This window comes from Geospiza fortis, unplaced genomic scaffold, assembly GCF_000277835.1.
Source record: "Geospiza fortis unplaced genomic scaffold, GeoFor_1.0 scaffold171, whole genome shotgun sequence".
NCBI lineage: Eukaryota > Metazoa > Chordata > Aves > Passeriformes > Thraupidae > Geospiza > Geospiza fortis.
The window spans coordinates 3604851-3631050 of NW_005054313.1; the positions used below are offsets into that span (position 1 = coordinate 3604851).

The following is a 26200-nucleotide window of genomic DNA, read 5'->3' on the forward strand; positions in this document are numbered from 1 at the left end:
GCGGTGCTGCCTGTGCCGGCCTCGGGGTGCGGGGTGCCCTGCAGCGCCTCGTCCCACGGGAACGCGCCCCGGCACCGGCGCCGCCCGCGGGGCACTCGCGCCCATCGGGAATCGATCCTCTCAGGAACCTGCGCGTTTTCAGGCCATTTGCTTTAGCACAGCCGGAGAACGGGGACAGGGTGGACTGGGAACAATTCTGTTAGAGACCTGGCCTGAGTGCAGTGCTGCAGAAAGTGGTTTTTCAGAAAACAAAACGAAAATATTTCTATATGTCTGTATTTATGATTTTTCCCTAGTGTTTTTTTTAATTGAAAACCTGTGAATGAAAGAGTCAGACTTTCCCAGAAAAAAAAATTCATTTATCAAAAGCTATCTTCTTCACAGAAAGCCCTGGCTTGCTGCCCTCAGGGAAGAGGCTGTGCTGCGTGGGCATGGGGAGTGGGACAGACCAAGGGCCTGTCTGTCTGTCTGCACTGCTGCTGCTGCAGGGGGGAAGATGAGAGCAGGGCAAGCACAGGAGGAGAGTTAGGCTAGCACTGACAAACTACCGGGAGGGCTGGGTTTGTGCTTAATGATCTTTAATGGGCTCCTTTAATCCTTGAAGGTATCTAGTCTGTTTTCCAGCTGGTTCTGCCTGGATTTTGTGCTGTCTCACAGGTGCCCTGGGGTACCACCCACGTCTGCAGTGGTGTGCACTGCTGCTGGGGGCTGCCTTGGCCTCTCTGCTTCCCGTGCTGGGGATGGCAGAGGTTCTGCTGGCTTTGCTTTTGGATCTGGATGGGGTTGGTGTTTGCTGGAGGAAACCAGCGACGTTCAGGCTGAGGAAGGAGCCAATTGTATGTCCTGCAGGGCGCAAACCTGGGTCAAAGTTCTTCAGTAGCTGCCTGACTAGTGGCTGCTTACGGAGTTATGGAGCACTTACCCCAGCTCAGTAAACCCTGCTGTGTGAGGCAGGATGAGACTGAGCTGACTGGCACAGTGCAGTCTGTGTGCTGGCAGGGGCAGAGCCTCTGCCAGGGGAGCTCTGTGTCTCTGCTTTCCAGTGGACACAGTGACTTTCTAACCCCAAGGCTACCACAGGCAGCGTCTAAGGAAGGGCTGAGAAAGCTTCCCTACCAAAACTACAGTAATCATGCTTTGCTCCTTCCCCACATCCCTGGCTGGCTTCTGGGGTTGTCCATGGAGGGAAGACAACACTTTACCTTCCTTCTAGGGTGACAGCAGAGAAATCTCACAACAGGTTCCTGAGCCTGGCACTCTGCATTGTCCTGCCATGTGCTGCTTATTCACATGGGCCCTGCCTGGTGCCTTCTCATCTCCTCCCACGCAGTCCCTCATCCTGTTTGCAGGCACTTTCTGTCATCTCATGTAAATAGATGTGAAAAGGTGTGTGCATCTTCAATAACTGCTGTTCTCTCCTGGTGGTGTGGGGAAATGCAAGCCAGCCCCAGATCACCCTCTGTACTCAAACACCAAGGGACAAAGCAGTCCCTGGTGCCAATGCTCTCACAGCCCTTTGCAGGCAGATGGGATATCTGCACACGTTGCCATTAATGGAGCCTTTCCCTTTCCAGCAGGGGCCAGTGAGTCTTTCATTCCTAAGAGCTGCTGCTTGTCTTGGCAAGAGCTCTCCATCCTGCTGCTGACAGAACAGTGGGTTCAGCATCCTCTTTCATTAGCCATGCCAGTTCTTTAGCACTTGGCTTGTTTCACTGTTGCTGTTCTAGTTTTCTATAGGTAGCTGAATTCTGCAGTTATATCTGTGCTTGTTGCCCCAGGCTGGTTAGGGCACCCTTGGGCCTGTGTCCAGCTTCCCCCAGCTTCCTAGCAGCTCAGTGAACTGGGCCTTGCCTCTCTCTGTGGGCTTCAGAAGATGAACATCCCTCCCTGTACAGCACCTTTGGACCTGGTTTTCACAAGAGCACCTGGTGAACAGCTTGCACTGGAGCAAGAGCTGTGGGCTGCTGTGGCTTCCTCTCCCAGGCACCTGTGGTTACTGCCCTGCTCACGCTTTAGTTTAACTTTCCCTGCACCAGGAAGGACGGAGCTGGCCTTGGCCCTGCATCACCAGAGAAGCCCATTTTTGTTTTCCTGGGGTGTGCTGTTTGGGGTGTACAGGACAGGAAGTGGGGGCACCACCTGAACTGGAGTTTGGGTGCAGAAGTCTCTGAGACAAACATTGTCCTTCTCTGCTGCCTTCCCCTTCCTCTCATGCATTGGTTGTGCTGCTCCTCACATTTTGCTATGGAGGGGTTAATATTTTTGTTTATTGTTAATTTTTTTTTTCCTCCTTGGAGAGCATCTTTTGTTTTCTTGAATAGGCTTCTGGTATTCCATTGTCCTTTTGTGTGCTCCATGGGCTTCTCCCAGGCTCTGTGACCCTGACTTGCTCTGCCCCAGCCCCACATTGTCCCCCTGCCCGAGGCTCTGCTGGTTCTCTGTGCCTGTGATGTGAATGTGCAGCCATTTCTAACTGTGCCAGTTCAGATAACCAACGACAGCTAAAATAAATGAGAGATGCAGTGAGGTGCCATGTTAATGCACTTCCCTCCTCAGGCTTTTAAAGAGAAAAAAAAAAAAGGTCTTTTGTGAATCATTGATAAGTTCAGCTTCACTCAGGGTCACTTATGCAAAAACCTAATATTGATTTTTCATCTTTGCTTAGAGTAGCTTCCCACGCATCTGTTCAGGATGCAATGGGGACTCACTTGTCAGCATATGACTCACCTACTTCTCTAAATTATTTTTTTTTTCAAGGATAGAGGAGCAGCCAACCAGCTTACAGGATGCTTGACCTTATACTGTAGGATCAGAGGTCGTTGCTGTGCTACAAGCTGAGGCTCTAGACATATTTTCCACATTTGCTTTGTTCCTGTTAAGCAGGAATATCTTTAACAAGGCAGATAGCTCTCAAAGTCATTAAATGTTCATTAGGGAAGCAGTTCTGCCAACCTTTCAGATTCTTATTGATGTCCTTCCAGGTCTCTGACCTAATTCTGGAGTTATCCCAAGGGTTACACTGCTATTGGAAAGAAAGCAAAATAGGGATAATACAATTGTTGTGGAATCCCTGACTGCACATATAACATTCTCTTTTTCACACACTCATTTCTAAAAGTCTCCAAAGCTGAAACAGATACCTAAATCCAACCCTCTCTAAATGGCCCAGCAGAAAAATTGATTTACAGGCAAAGTGAGGCAGAGGAACTAAATATGGTACCTTTCTCTGACACAGAATGCCTCCTCCATCCGTTCAGACAAGGGACAGAGTATGCATGACCCTGCCTGGGTTTTCCAAGTTGTCTCTGTCCCAGAGGCTTTGACTTCCTGCAGGGGAGGTCTGCACAGGCATGCTGTGACTGCAGCCCTTGGACACTGTGTGAGCACTGCAGGATGGTCCCACGAGGAAAAATGAGAAACCCGGAGCTGTGCCAGCCTGTTGAAATGAGAGATCAGACTGCTTCAACAACAGAGAGATTGACATCCATAGAAAAGCTGAAGGATTAGTAAGATATGGTTGGGGATATGCCATCATATCCTTGATATTTCCGAGAATTAGTATTATACAAATCCCAAATGAGTATAGAAAAAGCCCCAGCTCTGTCCCATACAACAGAAGTGTGGCACTCGGCCTTTAATTTAAAGCAGCTCAGCTTATAGTGTAGGCTCTTAAGAGCTGTTGCTATGAGCTGGAATTGCAACTTCACATCCTTCATCTTCTGCAGAGGTTATTTGTCATCAGACATGTAGCAGTGTGGAGCCAGTGGTTTTCCTTGTGGCCTGTAATGCCTCCTACTCTCTGAAGGGACACTCAGCTCCTCTGCATGGGCCTCTGAGTGCATTGGTCTCGAGGGGCTGCCAGAGCCTCTCTGCTCCTGAGGACTCTGTTCTCTCCAGTATTTCCTCATGTATTCCTCCCAGCTCAGTGTCACAGGCTAATAAGTGAGAGTAAGCAGAAATGGAAAGAAAGCAATAATTGGATTTTGTGTCCCCAGAGTGCTTTGCCTTTTTTTTTTGGTGCTATGGTGTTTAAGCCATTGGTATCTTTATTGCTCTTCTCTACATTTTAGTAAAACAAGATCTATTTAGGAAGCAGCTTTAGAATGGCTGATTTGATTTTCCATTTAGACTGTGGTTCTGCATAAACTTAGTGGACAATAATCACATTTGCTTCCTCCTGTGATCCTCCTCTTACTTGTGTACCAGATATTAACAGTCCTCCCTTTTCTCTGTTTTCCATAGTACATGGGCTGTATTGAGGTGCTGCAGTCGATGAGATCCCTCGACTTTGGCACACGAACACAAGTCACCAGGTAGGTGGTGTAAAACTGAGATTCAGCCCAAGAATGAAAAGCCTGAGCGCTAATTTTTGTATAAAGCTGAGGGTGCGTGCCAAGCTCTGAGACAATTCTGAATAGGAGTTTGCATGTTTTGTTTTGTCTTTTCCTAAGTGATGACTTGAATTATTTGATCATTACAATAGGCTATTTGCATTGGAAAATGAATTGTTTCAGGCACAGACGTAATTTCTCTCCCAGTTCTTGCTCAGAGAGCCTCCCCCTGCAGTGGCAGCACAGAGCAGACATCCCCAGCCAGCTGGGGACCAGCAGCAGCTGGGCTCTGCACGTGGCTCAGCGCTGCCTGCACGGCTCTCCCAAGGCAGGGGGAAATCCACTGGTGCTGCTGTGCCTCTGGTGCCATGGCCAGGGTGCAGAGCCAGGACCCTCATGGGTCTCTCTGTCACGCTGCTTCCCACCTGGTGCAGAAAGTGCCATCAGTCCCCCAATCCAGCAAGGTCATCTAAGGAATTTTTATCAGATGTATAACATCGCTTGACCCCATCTGCACCAAGACCAGCCTCAGTTGGAAGTGGAGTCACAAGGAAAACATGTTGAAATACAGCTGTTTCCATCTGTACTGCAAGCCTAAGTTTTCAGGCTGCAAATTAGAAAAAGATTAATATTTCATTCTCAGGTACAACTGGGGATGTGGTTAAAACGTGAAATATTTTGTGGTCTTTTGAGAACTTTGTATCTTCTGTTGCAGGTTACTGCCAGTTTCTGGGTCTAGATCGTTAGTACCCCTGTGCCTGTGGGATGGCTGAAATGTCCTGTCAGAAATAGAAAAGCACATTTTTATTTTTACATTTATTCTTGTAAGTCTGAAAGTGCAGGAGTGTTTGAGTTCTCAAAACAACCACCTTCTATCCAGCTCTGAGTGCTGCGTGGTGCTGTGATGTGCTCATGGTCCACCAGTCAGGACTAATGCCAGGCAGCCCCAGCAGCCACCCAGCTTTTTGGGGAAGTGCGTGGCTGCAGGTTATCTTCACCTGGCCTTAGACATGTTCCTCTCATCTGCTTTTCTGGCATAGTTCATGCTGAGGATGCTAGGAGTGTGGTTGAGGCTTCCTGTACCTGCCCAGCTCTTCCTTCCTGCTGGAGGGAGATTTTCAGATGCTGTTTTGCTTCCTCAAGTTTGTATCCAAAAATTCATGGAGAAAGGCAAGCAACGTGAAGGGATTAGTGTGACATTTATACCTGTTGGCTCCCAGGCTTACCAGCTGAAAGGACCTGAAAAACATGAGTCCTTCCATGCCTATAGACTTCACTTGAAAGCTGTCCTGTTTGTTTTATATTCAGACCAGCAGTTGTTGACATGTACAACTGGTATAAGCACACACTCACCCTGTTCCTGCACGTGTGTATGAAGAGGTGCCTGAGATACCAATATACTTCCCTCAGGCAGGTCCTTTACAGACCAAGAAGAGCCATGTAATACACCCAGCCCAGGCCACTGTGTTCTTCACAGCTCAGCCAGAGGGCGAGGTTATCTCCTGTTTGCAAGAGGTGTGTGTGCTGCTGTGCTAACAGAGCAGAGCTTTGGCTGGTTTGTCAGGAAAATAATGAATATGAATTACTGCGTGACAAGAGCTTGCCAACTTAAATTTGGGCTAGATAGTAAGGTTTTGTCAAGCAGAACTGTGTCAAAACTTAACAATGGAAATATTTCCATCACCTAAAAAAAAAGCCACTGCTGACCTTAACGAGCTCTTTTGTGCATGAGAAATTCAAAACTTAAACTGTTTGCAAACCAAATGCTGAAGTGCTGAGCTCACACATGCAGACTTTAAAGTCTGATCGATGACAAGCTGACTGGAGCAAAGATAACATTGATTATTCCCCTATTGTTCTCTCGGGGGAGCAAGTTTATAGACACATGCACAATGCACCAACCAAGGAGCTGCTGGAAATTGCCCCATTTTAACCATGCCTGTTATTTGAATTGGGGTAAAAAATATTTTTACTTTGATGGCATTTCACAAAACAAAGAGGCATCTTCTGTTTTAAAGTGAAGTAGAAAGGGTCTCTAGTTATGTCTGCACCCTACCTTGATTTATGTGTATGTGCATGCTTAGTTACCTTATGGTATCTAAAATTGAAGATATTATTTACCTTTCTCATGAATGTTGGAAAGTTCAACAAAATCACATTTGCCAAAGTGCAGTGAGGTGTCCAAAGGAGTGAACATGGAGAATTTACTGCCTGCTTTCTTGCTGAACTTGCATTTTCAGTTGCTTGGCAGGCACATGGTCAGGGAAAGCAGACAGTGGCCTCTCTGGTGCTGTGAATGTCCATGGGATGCAGAGGTGCTGTGTGGCCAAATGACCCCAGCACAGCAGGAGAAGGGCTGGGCATGGAGGTGCTTTTACCCTTGGTGGCTGTGGGGTGAGGAGGTTGGCACAGGAGATTCCACTGCAAGTTTTCCAGCTCTCTGCTCTTGCCTGCCCATGACCCCACCTGTTCTTAGGGACATCCCTCCCATTTTGCAGAAATCTGTGATCTCAAACTCCATGTAGATGACAAAAGTAACACCAAAAAGTAACAATAAGCATAAGAGATTCTTCTGCTTGAGAGTCTTTGTATTTTTTTTTTTTTGCAATGGTTAGCCTGTGCTTGCTGCTTTGGATGCTACAAGATGTGTTTGAGTTGTCACCCTTGTGCTGTGGCAGGTCCTGCCTTTGCTGGACCCTGATGTGTGCTTCTCTTGTCCAGGCTTTCAGCTCTTTTCCTCTTACACATTTCCCATTTCTGTTAAATCAAGCTGGTTATTAGTCATCAAATTTGGGCATTTCTGGGAAAAGAGGTTCTGTATCTTGGATTGGGGCATTAACTTGCAAACTCGAAAATGGTCAGGCAGTGAGGGGTGAAGGGTGTCTGAAATGTGCACCCAGGGAGGGCTGCTGGAAGAAGGCTGACTTTGTTTGGAAGATTAATTTCAACTTTGTTGAGCCACATAATCCCTTTCTGTTACATGGTGTAGGCAGGGCCCTAGATGCTTAAAAGCAAATCCTCAACAGCATGCTTGCTTGCTTACATCAGCCCATCTTTCGTCTTTTATTCTGGTTTTGGAGGAACAATGAACAAAGTGGCTCAGTGTTACTGCCCACAGGCGCTCTCCCTCACGGGCGCGCTCTGCGAGCTGCAGGAGCTGGGTCTGCCACAGGTTTCACTGCAGGGCTGCAGACACAGAGAAAACCTGTGGACTGTACTTCTGAGTGGACCTGAAAAAAACCCCCAAGAAGCCAGTTTAAAGGCTTATGGATGCCAAAAATGGGTCACTCATTTCGGTTTGTCATGGGTGCATCCAGAGTTTCTTTTCTTCCTAGTGTGTGGTGCAGTTTCTAGTTTGTGGAAATGATTGCATGTAGGAAGTGTTCAGTTGTAGCAGCAGGCGTTACCAAACTCCTGCTTTTCACACCTTTCAAATAATATTTGTAAAGTTTTGTTAGATCACTTAGAAAATCATCCAGAGGTATGCAGCAAGAAATGTCTGTACAACCATTTCCCCTACCAAAGAGAGGTAATAGAAACTATTAAATGGTTTGCTCCTTTTTGGTTCCTTTCTACTGGACAGTTGATTCAGAACATGGTGAAGTGGGCAGCCACCAGACTGGCTTGTACAAGAATTGGCTCTGTGGCTGGCAACTCTGCCTGCAACTCTTGATTTCACATGGGCTGACATGTGCAATAACTCATTTGTCACCAAAAGAGACAACTTCCCTGTTTTTCCAATTTGTTCTGTATCTGGTTTTCTTTCTAGGTAAGGCTAGACTTGAAGGCTCCAAGTAGCCTTAATGTCTTGGCTCTGATTTTAATTTCCTTTAATATTGAATGAGAAGATAGTTCTCATTTTCCAAGCTGATTATTGGAATCTGCAAGATCATCCTGCAGGATGCCTTATTCTTTTTGTTGTTGTTGTTTTGTTTTGTTTTTTGGTCATGTTTGGCCTTCCTCCTGATAACAGCTAAATAAAACAGGACCTAACCAAGAAGAGTATCAGGAATTTGCTTAAAAACATACTTTCAGTTTGTAGGGGGAAGTACTTTGCTTTTAAATGCTAAGAAGGGTCAGTGTTTAAAAGGTTGGGTTTCTGATCTTGTGTAGCCCACAATGAGGCCCCTTTTCTTCCCTGATGTTTTCACTCAGAAAATATTAATTATATATTGCTGTGGGTGAGGTCTCCATTCATGTGACAGCTTCCAGGCTGAATTTCTCAGGGTGTTCCCTCAGTGTGTATCACTGACCTTCAGTGCTCCAGCACACAGCCCACTGGTGTGGCAGCCCTGGGGTGCTGAGCAGGGGCAGCAGTGACTCTGGGGTTCAGAAGCGCTGGGCTGTCTTTGCTTCCTCTCTCATCCGCAGGGTCCTGAGGGGACCACACTCCTCCTCACTGGGTGTCTCTGCTTCATGTGACATACCTGGCTGGAGCCTCTTGTCATTGTGTGGTTTCCTGATAATTTTCAGCCCTTCTGGACTAAATATTTCCCAGGAGGTGAAGGCCAGTGGTGTTTTCCTCCTACACGCACACTGGGATCTGGAAGCAGACAAGCTTTCCCAACCAGCTTGTTTCCTAATTAGCTCTTTGGATAATAATTCAATAATACAAACAAACAATTAAAAAAACTCCCTTCCCCTTTAGAACCAAACAAAATCCCATCCTTGGAAGGTAAATCTGAATTCAGACCCAAGAGAAAGGCTGAGGCTTGGAGTACCCAATATGTGAGCCTAAGCCTGCAAAGAGCACAGCCCCTGTGGGACAGGGCCAGGGCAGCCAGAGATGCCAGGGCTGCTGCTCCAACCGGGATGTCCAGGCCAGGCTATGGAAACTTGCTGAGCACATCCCAGCCCAGCAAGGCACCATTCTCCTGTTGGCTTCAAAGCAGCAGCTGTCAGTGAGGAAAAGGCTGTGACTGCCAGCAGAAAGGTTTTGTCCCAGCTGCTGTGCTAACCTTGACCAGGGCCATCAGTGCTGTGCTGTGCTGTATGTCCAAACCAGTCACTTGCCTGAGCAGAGGCCAGAATGTGCCTTGTCCAAGTGTGGAAAACAAACATAGCACAGCACTCTGTTATCCTGTGTGGATTTATCTTTCATCTAGAAATGAGCGCTGTGTGTGCTTTATGCCTTACCCTTCTGCTGCCTGAGCTGAGAGGAACCTGCAGAGGAGAATGGGTGGCTAGAGAGAAGGTCTAGTTTGGGAAATTCCTACCAGAGATGGAAAGATATGGATAGCTCTGAAAAGGAACTGGAGGAGCTGATTATACATCCCCATCCCTCCAGTGTTGTTTGGGTTATTGTGGGTTTTTGTTTTGATTCTGGTTTTGTTGTTGTTGGTTTGTTTTTTTTTTTTCTGGGGGGGAGTGTTGTTTTGGGATTTTTTTCTGTTGGTTTTTTTTTTTTTTTTCCTGGAAAAGAAATCCCAAACCCCAGAAAGTCAATCAGAGAACCCAGCTGGGCCCACTCAGCATGCACCTGCTGTGCTAAATAGGAAGGATTAAGTAGGGAGGAGCCCCTCCTGCTATGCAAGGGTTCTATCAACCATTCTGTGAAAAAGGCTTTGAAGGTATTCGCTTGCTTGTCTTTTGGTTAGTTGTGTTTGAGGACTTTTTATTAAACAAATTTTCATAAGGCGAAATGGATGGGCTTGATGAAGAAAAAGAATCCAAACCAGGCTGTTGAATCACTGTATTTTGTTAAATAGTTCTTTTGGTTGTTTTTTTTTTTTAACAGTGGGAGGAAAGAAGAAAGAAAAACAACTGTGAAAGACCTTCCAGAAGATTTAAGAGTGGGCCGATAACAATAAATTGCAAAGTTGCTGGCTTTGTTACAGATGGTGCATGTGAAATGATCCAACGGTTTGTGCTGTATTTTTTTATTTGCAGGGAAGCAATAAGCCGACTGTGTGAAGCTGTGGCGGGTACAAATGGAGCTATAAAAAAGCGGAAGGTAAATCCTGTTTTAGCTCAGCAATTATTTTTCTATATCTGCTTTTGATAAGCTGGATACATGATTCTCTAACAGGCTTCAGTCCATGCTGGAATTAGTGCATTTTAATCCATCTGAACTCAGCCTGGATAACATGGAAGTGCTGGTAGCAGGGTGTTTAGCCTGTTTGGTTTGAGGCTGAGGCTATGCCCTACTTTATTTTTCTCAGGATTAATGCTTTGCCCAGAGTTCCTGCTTCTACCAGCCCTTGCAGTGCATGGTGCTTTACAAGTTTTAGGCTTTGGCTGCTAAACTATTGGAATTGGGTTTTTTTTTTGGTTTGGAAGAGGGAGCTAATACACTGGAGTGTTATCTGCTGCTTATTTATATATAAAAAAACCTAAACACATTAAACTAAAACGGCAGTGTGTAATGGATTTTATTATGTAACTGGGATGCAGTGAGGGGCAACATCAGTGGTTGCTGTTGGGTTGTGTCCAGCAGAACTTACAGATTTCCTTCTGTAACTGTGGAGCTCAAGAGGAATGAACTTGCTCCTGAAAGAGCAATACATGAGAGAATTTCTTGCTTTACCCAGAAACACTTCATCCTCCAGAAACAAAGAAGAGTTCAGAAAGAAAACTGCACATTCTGAATTACTGAGCCAGCTATAACATTTAGCTCATTGGGTTTTTTTTCCCATTATTGACATAAAACCCATTCCTACCAGTATTGCATTCAGAGCTGATGTTTGTTAGAAGATCTATTTGCATTTGATCAAGCCATTATCCTTGCTCCATTGAAAGTCTCAATGAGATACCATAAAACCTCCTTGACTTTCATACGTTTCTGCCCCTCACAGACTGGGCTGACAGCCTCTTTCTTTTATTTCTTTGTTCAAAGCCTCCAGTGAAGTTTCTGTCTTCTGTACTTGGCAAAAGTAACCTTCAGTTTTCTGGCATGAATATAAAGCTGACCATTTCAACAAGCAGCCTCACTTTGATTAATGCTGACACGCAGCAGGTAGGATACATGTACTCAGAGTCCTTTTCTCCATGCTACAGTTTTGTCCTTGTTTGTGGCTTCTGAGGGAAGGCTGTGCCCTGCAAAGGGAATGTAGCACCCTTTAGCACCCTGTAGACCTGAGCATGAAGCTGAATTACATGATGCCTCTGAATTTAAAAATGAAAGCACTTTGGAGGAATTGACATACAGCACAGGTCCTTTTTGTTCATGATGGTGTGTTCCACAGGGAGGGATCCTTGAGCTCTTGGCAAACTGTTTCTCTGGATGTGTTTGCCTGTAAAGTGCCAATAAACAAGTCCTGACTGTAGTTTCTGACAAGTCATAGGAGGAAAAAAAAAGTTGATTTAGGTATTAAGTCAGAGCTTGGCTTTGGTATCATGCAAAGCTGTATTACAGCTGGATAATACATGTGTACAATCAATTATACTGTGTAAAGTCTCTAGGCCCTATTGAGGTGTGTTCCTGAGAGCCTGGGTTTGCTTGGAACTGGACTGTGCTCCCTTCCTTCTTGGCAGATATGATAAGGATCTTTGTGCTGCCCACCTAATTCCTCCCTCAGCTGTTGGTATTGCTCCCTGGGCGATCTCACCCTGGGCCAGCAGCAGGTTTTGCTCCAAGCTGGAGCAGGGGAACATCAGGGAGGTCATTTTGGCTCATTGGCTCTGAGGAATGCTGCACTGAGCTGGTGCCATGCTGAGCATCAAGAAGCTCTTAGGGGATGTCTGTACTGCAGAGGTCTCCTGTCCATTGCAGATCCTGAGAGGGGATTAGGACACCAGGTTTTCCTTCCTTTTGGGTACAGTTAGAAGTTGGTGTTGAATTCATTCTGAAGACCCTTTAAGGAAGATTACTCAGGGATCTAGACATTGGTAAACATGAATGAGTAATCACAAAAATATTCCTATTTTTATTTGTTTCCTTCCTAAATGATACAGGTATAAATTAATAAATGGGATTGTTATGAATTTACTTGCTTGTTCTATAGAGACATATGTTCTGATGTCTTCTAATGTGTGGCCCAAGAGCATGTTTAATTAGCCCGTTATGCTTTTCAGATTATTGCCAACCATCACATGCAGTCCATCTCATTTGCTTCTGGAGGTGACCCAGTAAGTATTGATTTATAAAATATATTTCTGCAGGTATAATGAACTCACGTAATAATTGTTACCTGCAAATACTTTGCTTCATCCTTTCCTTCCACAAGCACTAACAGAGTACACTGCATTTCTGGATCATGAGCAGTAATAGAAGAAAACTGGAAGACTGACACTGAAAAGGAAAGGTGGAATAGTGACTCGGTGCCTATTTAATAGATACACAGTTAACTTTCCTGTTGTCCATCAGTGAGCATCAGTCCATTCAAAAGGCCTCTGACTTGGGGACCTAAAAATAAGAATGTGAACATAGGAATTGATCAGTTCAGTGGTCCCTGTGATCCAGTACCTGTCATAAAAGCTGTCAGCACTGGCACCTCTAAATTCTTTGATTAATTTTGACTCAAGCCAACAGCTCCTATGAGACAGATGTGGCATAACCACCTTCTCCCTGCAGATAGAGCTGTTCTTCCTAGTGTCACTGCCGTGCAGTCATGGATGTTTTCAAATCAGAGGGTTTTTATTCTATTTCAGACTCTTTACTGTATTGATTGTAAGTAGGAAATGCATCTGTCTGGGTTGGATAAAAAATTCCTTAGGGCTTGTTTACCTTTTTTAGTGTTTTTTTTTTTTTAATTATTATCCTGCACTGCTCTTGCACAGGGACTTCAGATTTCAGAGGCTACACAGGGCTGGGTTTGGTCAGTGCTTAATGGCAGGGCCAGCAAGAGATGTGCGTGCACAGATGTGCTGCAGGAAATGGGCTTGGTGGAGCAGCTGCTGGCACTTCTTACTGGGAGGATAATGCAAAATAGAGGTCTTGCTCATCAGTGGTAACTATAAATCTAGTGGCCCTTCACATAAGGGGCAATTTTGTTGGCTTGTTCAGGTAATTTTTTCAAAATTCCATTTACATTTAAAACAGGAGATAGTTTCCACAGGACCTGTCTTTCCACCTGCCCCACATTCAGGGTCTAATTGAAGTTCAGTGTTGTTCTGGGCTGTGAAGGAGTAGCACTATTCTGCCTGATAATTAAGCCTATTCTGGCTTTATTTTGAAGCAAAATCATCCAGGCATCTATATAAACATTAAAAAGACATAAAAAATAGCAGGTGCTGCTCCAGTTACTTTAGTTTCTAGTCACTCCCTAGATCTGATTTATTTTAAAATATCTATCCTGAAATATTTATGAACGTTAAGAAAAACTTGAAAGGAAAAGGAAGGAAATTGAGTTCACTAGACACATAAGAAATATTTAGCTTGCTTTGCTTTAGTGATATTAACTTTAGAGATTAAAAAAAAAATCTAGGACAAGTTCTGCTGGCCCTAAGACCTGCCTCTTGTGTCATTCATTGTGAATTATTAAATTATTGTTCTTGTGCATATTGCAAATGGGGCCTTGTTTCCTGCCAGCTGATTGCCTCTTCCCTCAAGAGAGCCATGCCTTTAAGCTGTGAATTGCATTTTCCCTGTCCCACCTTAAAGATCCAAAATAACAAAATGCATCTTTAATAATTAAAAGAATGTTATTCATTACCTCATCAATTTGAGTATAACACTGAATTATCAAGCCACTCTTTGCTTTTGCAGTATCATCAGAAATGTAATTTTTCTATTCCAGTTCCCTTTTCAATTTGACTAGAAAAAGAGGATTATTTCAGTGCTGGCTAGAAAGAGAACCAGAAACAGAAAACTGATTATACTGAGGTTGTCTGATCTCAGCAGCAGCTTTGAGATCCAGGGTAATTTAACCTGATTGTAGCCAGACTAAAATTGGGCAGGAGCAATTGAGATCAGATACCCATTTTATTCTGCGTAATTTTAAAGTTTAACTTTTCTCTAAGATGCCTTCAAGACTCAATCTTATTGCTACAAATTGGGAACATTGGAAATTTGTCCTTTGCAGTATGCTAGCACTATTTTATCTTCCAGTGATTCTGGTAAGGACTGTCCCAGCCAAACTGTGAGCAGCAGTCACACAGCCCTGATGTGTTACATGGGAAAGGCTGTGAGCTCCATGGGAGCAGTGGAAGGGGCAGCACTGCCTGCTGGTGAGGCACCAGTTGTGTTTCTACTCCTGTTGCAGAGCTGGAATTGAATACACTGTTTATTGAAGACCCAAAGAATGACAAATGGTCTAGTGCATTTTTTAGAAGAAAAAGAATATGGGACAATTACTGTGTTGATAGCCACCAGTGGGTCATTGATATTTTCCTTGGCTCACTTTGCTAGTACCTCTGGTTGTTTTTCCCTGAAGGAAGTGTGCACTTTAAAGCTAAAATTGCACCAGTCTATATGCAATTGCTGTGCTGTGGTGGTAGGGTTGTTCATAATTACAATGTTCAAGACATTTGTTGTCTTCTTTCCTGTAGGATACAACAGACTACGTGGCATATGTAGCAAAAGACCCTGTTAATCAGAGAGGTATTGAAACACGTTTCCAATTGTTATGTGTTTACATGATTGCTTTATTTGTATGCAACAAGGAATTGTTTGAGTTTTAAAATAAGGAAGCTACTGAACTCAGCTCAATACTCTGTACAATTTCTCACTTTGCTGTATGTATAGGGGGAATAGTATGCAGGCTGAGGCTTTAAATGTCATGTTCTTTGTGCAATGAAGTGGGAATCTGCAGGTCAGACTAAAGCTGTACTAGCTGCTGGCTCCATGAAGGGGTAGGAGATTTGCTATAAGCAATATAGCTTGACTCTCTACTTTCTGGTATAAACTGCATCTACTTAATTAAAGTAAGGCGTCTCTTTTCAGCATGCCACATCCTGGAATGTCCCAATGGGATGGCACAGGAGGTGATCAACACCATAGGGCAGGCTTTTGAGCTCCGGTTCAGACAGTACCTGAAGAACCCATCTAGCCTGGTTACATCTAATGAAAGGTCAGCACATTCTCAGTCACTTAACTGGCAGTTTCCTTCTCTTTAGTACTTTTCAGGAAAACAATACTCTACAAAGAGTGATCCATAAGTAAGATGCTTTGAATATGATTTCTGGACATAGGATAATTCAAATGTATGCCTGCCTGTACGTGCAGTGTATAAGATACCAAAATTAGCTTATTCCAGTTAACTCCATTGATTTTTGTGACATTTCTACAGGTGCAGAACATAGAATTAAGCTGCCTTGTTCCTTAGATAAAGCAGCCTCATTTTAAGTCATGCAAGTTGAACAAATGTTCAAATTACTCTGCCCAAGTAAGTTCAGCTCTATAAATAGCAGACACACACACACACGGAGACTGAGCTCAGTCCTGACCTGTGCCAAGTTTAAGCTTGCTGCAACTGTGGAAAGTGTGTGGTGGGGAAAAAAGCCATTTTAATTCACCTTTCTGCTATTCTGCACATGTTCTGGCAGCAGCCTCAGTTTTCACCTGGCGTGACTTAGATCTCATGAACTGAAATAAACACAGCCACCACCCAGCATGTTAAAGTGTGAAGCCCTGTCCTCTGCACATTGCCTGAAATACAGGGCCTAGATTAGTTTCTGGACCACAATTCCCCATTTCAATTACCCTTCTTCCATTGCACTGGGGACACAATTCTTGCTCTAATTTGTGGCTCTCTTCACAGATTAGCCATGCCTATTTTTCTCAGGCTTCTTTTTACTGTAACACCAAATTTGATTGCCTGCTACTTCCCATGAGTAGGTAAAGCTGTGGCACTGCTTACCTGCACCCTGAGCACAGGAGTCCTGAGCAGGCACTGTCAGTGGAACAGAACTGATTTTATTGCATGAATGCAACTCCAGTTTATATTTATTTCAATGTATATGATGGTTCTTGCCATTCCACTGCTAAAACTGGTCTGTTTTTCCTGGGGAAAATAACCAGAGGAAAAGCCTTTTATTCCTAAGAAGTCCTGCTAGGTTATGTCACAAGCAGCATAGGAGCAGGGAGGAATGGAAGAGGGTAATTAGATTTCCTCCTTGAGCATAACCCACAGGCAGCCTCCGAGAATGGTCCTCCGGCAGAGGAGTCGGATATTGCTGGGTGAATGAGTCACTCCCTTCCAAACTACTATGAATCACATAATCAAATACTTGCACTGCATATCACATAATCAACTACTTGAACTTTATCTCTTTCCTGCTCATGGCCTTTTATCCAATTATACTCTTGTTAATCAGAGAAGTAAGATTTGAGATGAGTTTTTTTATTTTGGGACCGGAGACAGTACAGGAAGCACCTAGTGGTTTTGCAGTGTATCAGCTGTACATTTAAACTATCATCATTCTGGTTTAGCTCAAAAAAACCATTGTGTGCTCTCCTTCATGTCATTCAGTGTTCCCTTCAAGCGGAGCCAGAATATTGATTGTGGTTATTAAAATCAGGGTAAATGCCTCTGAGGACAGCTACTTTTTTATTTAGTTAGTTATTTATTTTTTTGGTAGTAATATTTGATTTTCTAACACAGTTGCAGGCTTGTCTGACTAAATGCCATGAGGTTTTAATTTTTCTCTTGAAGTCTGGCCGCCCCCCAGCAATCTCTAGATTTATAGACTTCAGTCAAGAAGCCATAAGAATTAGTTTTATGGTCAGCATTCTGGCTACCTTAATGAACAATGCATTGGAATGCCTAAAATTTCAGTAGAGTCCTCTTACCTCTTCTTTGACTTGAAAATATATCTGGGCTGTCTGATGCTAATGAAATGACTGTACCCCCTTTACCCCAAACTGTCATGACTATTTTTAATTCAGGAAGAAGTAACTGGAAAAATAAACAGCTCTGAAAGTTCCGGCCCAAAGCCCTTTACAGCCTCCATATGGCAGATCTGTGTATTGTGCGTTGTGCAGACACTGGGGATGTTTGCCTACACTAGAAAGCAATTGATTACATCAGAAGCTTCATTTTTTCCTCCCCCCCATATTTTTTGCAGTGAAGCAGCAAATGCTAATGGATCAGCTGGGAATTCACAGGAGAGGGACGATCATCATGAATATTACAACGAAATTCCAGGGAAGGAGCCTCCCACCGGCGGAGTGTTAGACATGCGAATGAAAGTGCAGACAGACCCAAGGGCTAAGTGTCCTGTCCAGTGCAAAAAACAGTATTGCTCAGTAAGTACAGCATCTGCTGGGATAAATACTCACTGCCTGTTATGGGAGTGAATAATAAAATGTTTCTCTGGTGTTAAAGCATGGCATTAACATCAGAACCAGGTCCTGATTATCCTGGGAAAAGTTTTTTTTAGGCTAGATTTAATGATGCTTAGTACATAATTGAATCCCAAAGCACTTTCTGAATATTAACTGGTTTGTCCTTAGAGTACTTTCAGGAGACCAAGTAATATTCCCTTGTTCACTCATTAGCTCTGAGAAGAAAATAGATACCAATTTAAATGGCTTGTTGGAGAGAACATCTGCAAAATCTGGGACCTCCTGGCTCCCTATTCTGTGATCTAATAAATATTTCATCCTGTCCATTATGCTCTACAACTTATACATACAACATTGACTGATTGCAATATATATACAATATTCATTACTCTTGGATTGTTTCAAGAAGCTCTGTTAAATCAGCAAAAGAGATCTGTGGCTCTTGTCTGGCATAATGGGAAATAAAAACCAATCAGGGAGTAAAACAAGCCAAGTTCATATGGCTGCACAGATTTCAGAGTCTGCTGTGTGAGGCCTTGGGAGCACCATCCTTTCCCCACACAGGAAAGAAGGCATCACCCCTTTGCTCAGAGGGAGCACACTCAGATGTGCCTGCTGGAATCCAGTTGGTTCTGTCTAAAAGCTTGCTGCTCCCAGGTGTTATTTGTGTTTGGTAGTAACTGCTCCTGGGCTGCTGCGTGTTCCTGTGCTACTGCATCATCTATTTTTTGCTGACATAAACCATACTCTGCATATCAGGTCCCCACCTCCCCAACAGTTCTCTAATTCTAAAAATGTGTTACTATATCTGGAGTTTGCACCTGATGCTTACCAGTACTGTTGCAAGGAGCTACCCTGCATGTTAATGCAAATGCTTTTTTCCCATGGGGTGTTACTTTTTGGTTTTCCTTTCTCTTTCAGTACTGCTCAGACAATTTAGTAACCATTTCACTTTCAAACCATGATACCTGTAGTTGATTTTATGATGAGGAACACTTATTAGAAAATCTGAGCTTTCTTAGCTAGGAGTTATACTGTATATATACTAAACATTAGATACATAACTGGGCAGTTATGAGACTCACATTGGAGTCCAGATGTGACATCTAAAGAAAGAAGAGTATCAGTGTGAAATATTATTTGAGGAGATGGGAATTTTTTGGTGAAGAACATGTTTAGTTTCCTGTATGTCTATTAACTAATGCATGGATGTTTTCAAGTTACCTGGGTTTTTCTAGGGGACTACTTTGTGACTGATTTTAAATTTTTTCTACAGACAGGCAGCCCAACCTTCATCAATATATATGAAAATTGTCCAGAAGAAAACAAAACTGTGGGTATGTACTCTCTTTTCCTTCTCATGCATATGCAGAATTAACCAGGGCAGGCTGCCTGGAAGAGCTGCCCCTTGGCTTTCAATACAATGGTGAAAAGTGTTCTACTTAGTGGGTCATTTTTAGTTCCCTAGATGGAGGGCAGACAAAAAAGCCTTACAGCTTTTCTAAAGGCCACTAATCTATCTTCAAGTCTGCTGGCAGACTTACTCATTTAACTTCTCATGATACTGTACAGTAGCTCTTTGTTTTTTTTATTCTCTTTCATACTCTTTGTTCCCTTTCTTCATACCATTTGAAAAAGGAAGATACTTCATTACTTATCAGTCTGGATATATCCATTCTCCTACAAATACTCAATGAGATCCAGAGTATCAGCATCGGGTTTTTCCAACAGAGCCTGGCACCTTGGTTCCAGCATCCCTGGCTTCTCAGCATGACTGTGCCCTTTCCTACCTTAGGCAGCTTTGTGGCCAGGATCAATTTGCCTTTAGCAAAGTCTGCTCTCAGGGACCCCAGGAGATCATCAGCCTCCATCCCTTTCTGGACTTTGCCACAGCTGATACCCTGAGCACATTTGCTCAGCTCCTCTCTTTCACTGCACAATGAGGTCCTTTCTGAATTCCCACCTGCACGGCTCTGAAGCAATCCATTACACTGTCTGTAGGGGATACTTCAGTTTCTTGTGTTATTTCCAATTCAAGGAAAGGAGAATCAAGTGATTTCTACAAAGAGAGGGAGAACAAATAAAAGAATGAATGAATAGATCTATGAATAAAACGTTTGTTGAAGAGCAAAAATATGCGTGCTATTTGGCTAGCTGAAGTGCTATTATTTTCATAGCCTGCAGGGGATATTCTGTTAGCCTGTTCCTAGGCTTGGATCCTAACCTGACAGATGTGGCTTGGGCTCTTCAGGCAGAGCCTCAAAGCACCAATCTCCTCCATCTCTCCCTTCTCCACCAGAATAGCAAGAGAGAATTGCTCAGCTTCCCACAAGCTCTTTTTGTGGCGCAGAGGGGAAGGAAGGGGTTTTGCAACAAATAACATGTATGGTTTGTGTTTCTGTAGAGGCATATGTATTATTTTCTTTCCAGTCTGTGGGGGGTTCACTGCTGACATTGATTGAAGCAGAACTGGATCAGTGCAGATCACTTCTGAAAACTTCATTCTAATTACTTTTGGACCTGATGCCTTCTAGACATCAGGAAAAATAAGTTCATTTGCATTTTTATTTTCCTTCTGAATTACTTTAGTGGGCTATAAAGAAGAACATCATTCCTATTTCAGCTTTTACAGTTACTTAAAGCTGAGTTTAAAAAAAAAAAAAAAAAGGAAAAATCTGTGCATACTGTATACTAATTGCAGGTAATTGCGATGAGAGATCACAGAAGACAATAAAAGAGGCAACCTCATTGAAACCTGCCTACAAAGCAGATCTCTTTGATGATCCATGTTACATCAACACCCAGTCCCTGCACTCTGCAGCCTGTGCAGCCCGAGGTGCAGCAGCAGCACAGATCCCTGGGAGCCCTCTGCGCCAGGCCAGTAGGTTCCCACTGCAATGCCACACCTGTCTATGCATGGGGGGGGAGGGGGTTCTCATTTCTCTGCATGCAGAAAGATTTGGCTTTCCCATAAGAAGTATGGAAAAGATGGGGGGAAGAAATCCTGGTTGTTCTTTCTCCTTGTTAGATTCAAGAGAAAAGGGATTAAAGAGCAGAAATAGTGATGGTAAATACACAGAGTAACCTTTCATCTTCTGTAGTTCATTGATGATGATGAATGGAGTGCCACAGGTATTAAAAAGCAAATATTTAGGATGACAGGAGCTTGGGACTGCACATTGCCTCAAGGAAGAGGCTTCGCCTGTATGCTCAAGGTCTTAACCACTCTAAGGTGGAAATGACCTCAGATGCCTTTGCTTCACAGGCAGTAGCATGCAAGGTTAAAGTGGAATTATTGTGACTATCTTTTCTTAGTTCTTCCATAAGTGACCATTGAATCTCATCCAATAATTTCTAAATCAATCTGTTTGATCTGTGGTATCAATTAAATGTATGTCCAAACTTGATTTATGGACACAAAGTGGAGGATATCCATTAAATGATTATATAGTTGCTACTGATTGTCCTCATTATTGAATATACTTTATTAGGTTTGCCTTTTTGGTTTCCCACTGAGTGTTTTCTCTGTCAGAGTTGGCTCCACACAAGAAAGTGGAAAAAGGACTGGACAATAAAGGAAACACAATAAAGAAATCTTTGACCATTGAGACATTTCCAACTTGGGACTGCATCATGCTCTAAAAGGAACTGCCTATATCCTGAGGAGCCTTAGGTTGCACAATTCCATTGAAGAAGTGGTATCTTCATATTTTCCTTAGAAGAATCCTGCCTGTGAATCATTTGCAGTCTGACTGGCTATATCCCAAACCACCCAGCTTTTTAGTACATTTGGTAATTGTTCATTTTTTAACAGCAAATGTATCATGCTGTAATCCTTCCCTTCTGGCTACATTGGCTGTGTTGTCTTACATTCCTGCACATAGCTGGAGCCACTCAACATGACTCTCCCAATGATCTGTGACAATCTCTTCAGAGCTTGTTAAGGAAGAAGGAAAAACAAGATCTTAAGGGAAAAAAAATAAAGCTAAAAAGCCAACAAAAATCTTGTTTTTACAGGGAAAATTAGACTTTTTCATACAAAGAAATATAACCCCAAACCAGTACAGCATCAGAAAATTTCCTCTTTCTAATCCTTGTTGCCTAGCGACCAAAGGCTTTCCCATCTAAGGTAGGGGAAGAGGTGGTGTGATAATTTTGCCTAATGCACTGGAGGGTCATGAGCATTCATGTGTGCATATTCTTACAGTCTGTAAGGTTGGTTTGCTTCAAGGCTGAATTGTTTGAATTTTTTAAAGCTATTAAAGATATTGGCTTGCATCCTTTTAGGATGAGGTTTTAGGTGAAGTGTCCAATACATTCCCTTTCATTTAATTTTAGAGTTACTGGAACCTGTTCAGCAGAGTGCCACAAGCAACACAGCTGGTCTCTGTGCTCTGCCACAAATAAAGCAACAGCTAAAGAATGAAGATTGTTACCATGGCAAATTGAACAGGAAAGCAGCAGAGAGCCTCTTAGTCAACGACGGGGATTTTCTGGTACGAGAAAGCACAACGTCACCTGGTCAGTATGTCCTCAGTGGACTTCAGGGAGGGCAGGCAAAGCATCTACTCTTGGTGGATCCTGAGGGCAAGGTATGAATATTTCATATAATGAAATTTCAGTGCTGCTGAGATATTTCAATCAAAATGCACGGCTACATTCCATGAAGTGGAAGTGATCTGATTCCATTCAAGTTAATTTAAATATAGCCAGTGGCTGCAGTAGGTTTGAAAGTTCAAAAACTTATAAGCACTGAAGTACTGTGGAAGTAGCAGTGAGGAATTTAAGTACTGTTAGTCCAGGTGCTGATAATTAGTGTATGCACTTAACACATCCTGCGAACCGTTAGTGCTAGAAAACAATAACCCTATCATTAATTATGAAGTTCTGGATACAAAAAGGTTTGTTGTCACTTCAATTCTACTTTCTTCTACTGCTCAGAAGAGCAGTCTTGAGTGACATTTCTGAGAAGAGAGTAAATAAAAAAAGTACTCCTCAATGGGATTTAGGGAAAAATATCTCTCTTCTATGGAGAAAAAAAAAGGTTATTTCTTTCACCTGTGCATAATCAGCCCAGTTTGACATACAATCTTTTCACTTTTCCACTACTTTTCTTGTGAGCTAATGGTGGGCCAAAGGATAGATGTGAATTGCTGTCTACAGCCTAATGATCATGCTCAAGTGAGTTCAGTGGCTTAAGTGCCTTTTGATTTTAATGTGTTAGCCTCATGTCCAACTGGTTATAAGCACAATCTAACCTTAAATATGTTCTTTTGCTTCCTCCTCTAGGTGAGAACCAAAGATCATATATTTGATAGTGTGGGTCATCTTATTCAGTATCACATGGAAAATAATTTGCCAATCATCTCTTCTGGAAGTGAAGTGAGCTTGAAGCAGCCTGTAAGGAAAGAGAGTAATATGGGACATACACAGTATCACAAATAATCCCTTGGATCTCACAAATCCCAAGACAATTCATACCTGAACTTTCTATTATGAAGACAAGTCAAAAAAGTATAGACTGCACTTTCTGCTGCTGTTCCAGAAGAAGCCCTTTTGTGTGTGAATGTATGAATATATGTATATGTGTATATCTATGTAGATCTATAGAGATCAACAAGCATAGTTATATAGATACATATAATCTTAATCTTAACAAAATTACACCTTCAGAGTGTGAGATTCATTTGTGAGAAGGTATTTTAGACATGCACAAATGTCACTTTCAAGGTCATACTGAATCAGTAACTATTTAAAAGCACAATTAAAACTCTACATACAAAAGCTCACTTGAAAGAACTGCTGGAACATTAGTATGTGCCTTTTAGCATAGAATTATTGAAACCAATGTTATTTATACTGAATTAGTTTTGGGTGGTTAAACAAACATGTCTATGCTTTTAACTATTTGCCAAAAACAAGTACAATTTGAATATTACTAAAATGTCATCTTCTTTCGATAGACACTAATAATTTCATTTTGCTTGTAACAGCACTTTACTAGCAAGTAACGTTTGAAATGAATGGCATTCACGATACAGAAAGGTTGTCCAATTTCTTAATAATTTTTTGTCACTGTCTGAGTACTCAAAGATTTGAGATTACGAACATTTACAAAGCTGAAATTAATATATGTAATATAATTTTGGAATAGAACTTGTTAAGGGACAAGCATGCTAGATCTTAATATTTTTGTCTTGCATATGATTTTACTATTATTATCACTTAATACTGGAAACATCTTTTTAAAGGTTGGCTAAATATATTTTCATTGATTACATAGTTGTTTACAAACTAGAAAAGCTGAACAAAACTAATGATACATTTGGGGAGAAAACTATTTAAAGGATGTTTGAACTTTGCATGTGTCCTTAGTCAGTGTTCTTTCCAAAACAAGATAGTTTTCCCCTCTTCACACAGAGTCCATTTGTTCCTAAACATGGAAAAATCTTTTAAAAGAAATCTATTAATTGTTTTGCCACAATAAATACTCTAAACATGAACAATCCTATATTCAGAGTGAACAGTGATTTATTTGGCTTCCTGTTGAAGAAACAGTGATTTAATGAGTGACTGAAGAAAGGCAGGGGAGATTTGGGGAATGAACTGGTAGTCCAGGTGATGGCCTCAGGGAAATGGTGCATTTGAGACAAGCAATATTCTCTGGCATGAACAGACATAATTCTCTCTGTCTCCCAGCCCGTCGGCTCAGTTCCTAAGGCAGACAATTGTTGTGGAGTTCAGCAGTTGCTGGAAATCTTGACCATAAAAAATACATTGTTTGTTTGCCAGTGTTCGTGGTAAATGGAACACTGTAGTATGAGCTCTTTCCTCTAGAAAACAAGAGGAGAGGTCTTATAAAATTATGGAAGACAAGCTTCCTTGGAAGGGAAAATGTAAAGAACCACACTTAGAGCCAACTAGAAAACATCTTTATTTTCATCCTCAGCTAATAGCCATAAAAATACATTTCATTCTTTGATAATAATATGATTAAACTACCCAGTTACATATACTGAAGCAGTGAGAAGGTTTAAAACTTTAGGAGTTGATTTCCTTGCTAATAGTCTGGCATTTTTGATACCCTGAGCCTTCAGGGCTAGCAGCCCAAACTTCTGCCCTTTCTATCCTATGCAAGGTGCTCACCTGTGAAGGCCTCCAGCAAGAGTTCATGCTGGAGCTTTGTACCACAGCAAGAAACTGTAACTGGGATATCAACCCCCTGCATAATGTCCTTTCTATTCTCACATCTTGTCAAACTTCAGAATGTCCTTGATATGACTATGGAGAAAGCAATGAAGCAAACCCAGCTACTTCTGTGGCATGTTAAGCGGAGAGAAAGACCTGTTTTGATTTTTGCATTGAAGCTGAGTTTTATGACAGGTCATAGAAGGAAAATGTGCAGAACTCCACCTCTATTTTTAGTACAAATCAAATTTACTCAGGACTTCAATAATAGCATTTGGAGCTGTGATAGTATGAGATCAAAGTTTCTTGACTTTGCCAGTCAAGATGCTGACTCAGGGACTATTTTCACTTCATCAGTTTTCACTTAACCAGTGAATAATGACAGCCAGAGCCAGTGTGTGATGTATATCACAGCATAATGCAGTGTGCGTCTCTCATTGAATATCACCAGTGTAAAATGTTTAAAAGACCTGGATCTTTGTTCTGATGCTCCTGCGTATTTTTTGCGTATCTGAAGCTGAACTGTGAAGTAAAAAGGAAGGAAAGGGAGATAATTGGGTGCTAGAGCAATAAAGAAGTATATCAATATCTTTTGATGTGGGAGGAAGCAGATAATCCAACTAATTACAGATAAAAATCAAAGATAACGAATCCATGCATTTTCCTAGAATATACTACATTCATTCTCAGTTTTTGGTTTCTAGCATTTACATGCCTTCATTTAAGCTATTAATGTTGCTCTGTGGCCCAGCTGTCTCATGTAAAATACACTGTCAGCTCCTCTGTGGAAGTCTTAGAAATAATCATGCTAAAAAGAAAAATAGTTGTCTGAATTTTGGAAAGTTTCCAAAATATTGTTCTTAAGAAACTCAATATGAATTGTCAGACAAATTTAAAAGCTTTTTGTTCTTGTTTGAGTCATTTAATGCCTGTAAAAATTATGAGAATTGGTTAATCTCTGTTTGAATGGTTATTAGAATCCTCTGGGAAAAATGGCTGATTTCGCCTATAATGTCACACGTTTACTAGACATAGCCTGTTCGTTCCTTTTCAAACTTCTATAAATTTCACTGAAACACATGAAGTGTTTGCTCTCATCAATAAAAATCCTCTAACAAATGACCCAAATGTCTCTGCCCTGGGGTCCTTTCCCGCTGTCCGGGCTGAGGGCGAGGCACCAGATGGGGTTGATACAAGCGGAACCAAATCTCCGTCAGAATTGTTTCCTGCGACTCTGCGCAGTAAATCTGCTCCTTCTGAGGAGGTTTTAATTTTTTAAACAGAAAGAGCTCTGGAAGCAGGGCGGGTTCCCGAGCAGCCAAGCGAAGGCTGCCTGGGGCAGGGGCTCGGGCAGGAGCGGTGACCCCGCATCCCCTCAGCGCCATCGTCACACGGCCGTGAGGCTCGGCTCGCGGGCTCGTGACGTCACCCCGCGGCCGCGCGTTGCCAGGCGACCGCCACGTCCCGCTGCGAGATGGCGCCGCTGCCCGCCCGCGGAGACCGCGCCCCTCCACAA

At 42.6% G+C, this 26200-nt stretch overlaps 1 protein-coding gene across 1 annotated transcript in view; it reads left to right on the forward strand.

Annotated features, from left to right (window-relative positions):
- SHC4 (SHC adaptor protein 4) overlaps nucleotides 1–24007 on the forward strand; it is a 27775-nt gene extending 3768 nt beyond the window's left edge. Inside the window, exons 2-12 of the mRNA XM_005419633.2 lie at nucleotides 4243–4313; nucleotides 10221–10284; nucleotides 11167–11286; nucleotides 12345–12398; nucleotides 14760–14811; nucleotides 15154–15280; nucleotides 17277–17457; nucleotides 18773–18833; nucleotides 20198–20377; nucleotides 21835–22088; nucleotides 22786–24007. Coding sequence (XP_005419690.1) covers nucleotides 4243–4313; nucleotides 10221–10284; nucleotides 11167–11286; nucleotides 12345–12398; nucleotides 14760–14811; nucleotides 15154–15280; nucleotides 17277–17457; nucleotides 18773–18833; nucleotides 20198–20377; nucleotides 21835–22088; nucleotides 22786–22941 — 1320 coding nt within the window. The 3' untranslated portion in view covers nucleotides 22942–24007. The remainder of the gene's footprint in view (nucleotides 1–4242; nucleotides 4314–10220; nucleotides 10285–11166; nucleotides 11287–12344; nucleotides 12399–14759; nucleotides 14812–15153; nucleotides 15281–17276; nucleotides 17458–18772; nucleotides 18834–20197; nucleotides 20378–21834; nucleotides 22089–22785) is intronic.
- The last annotated feature ends 2193 nt before the right edge of the window (nucleotides 24008–26200 follow it).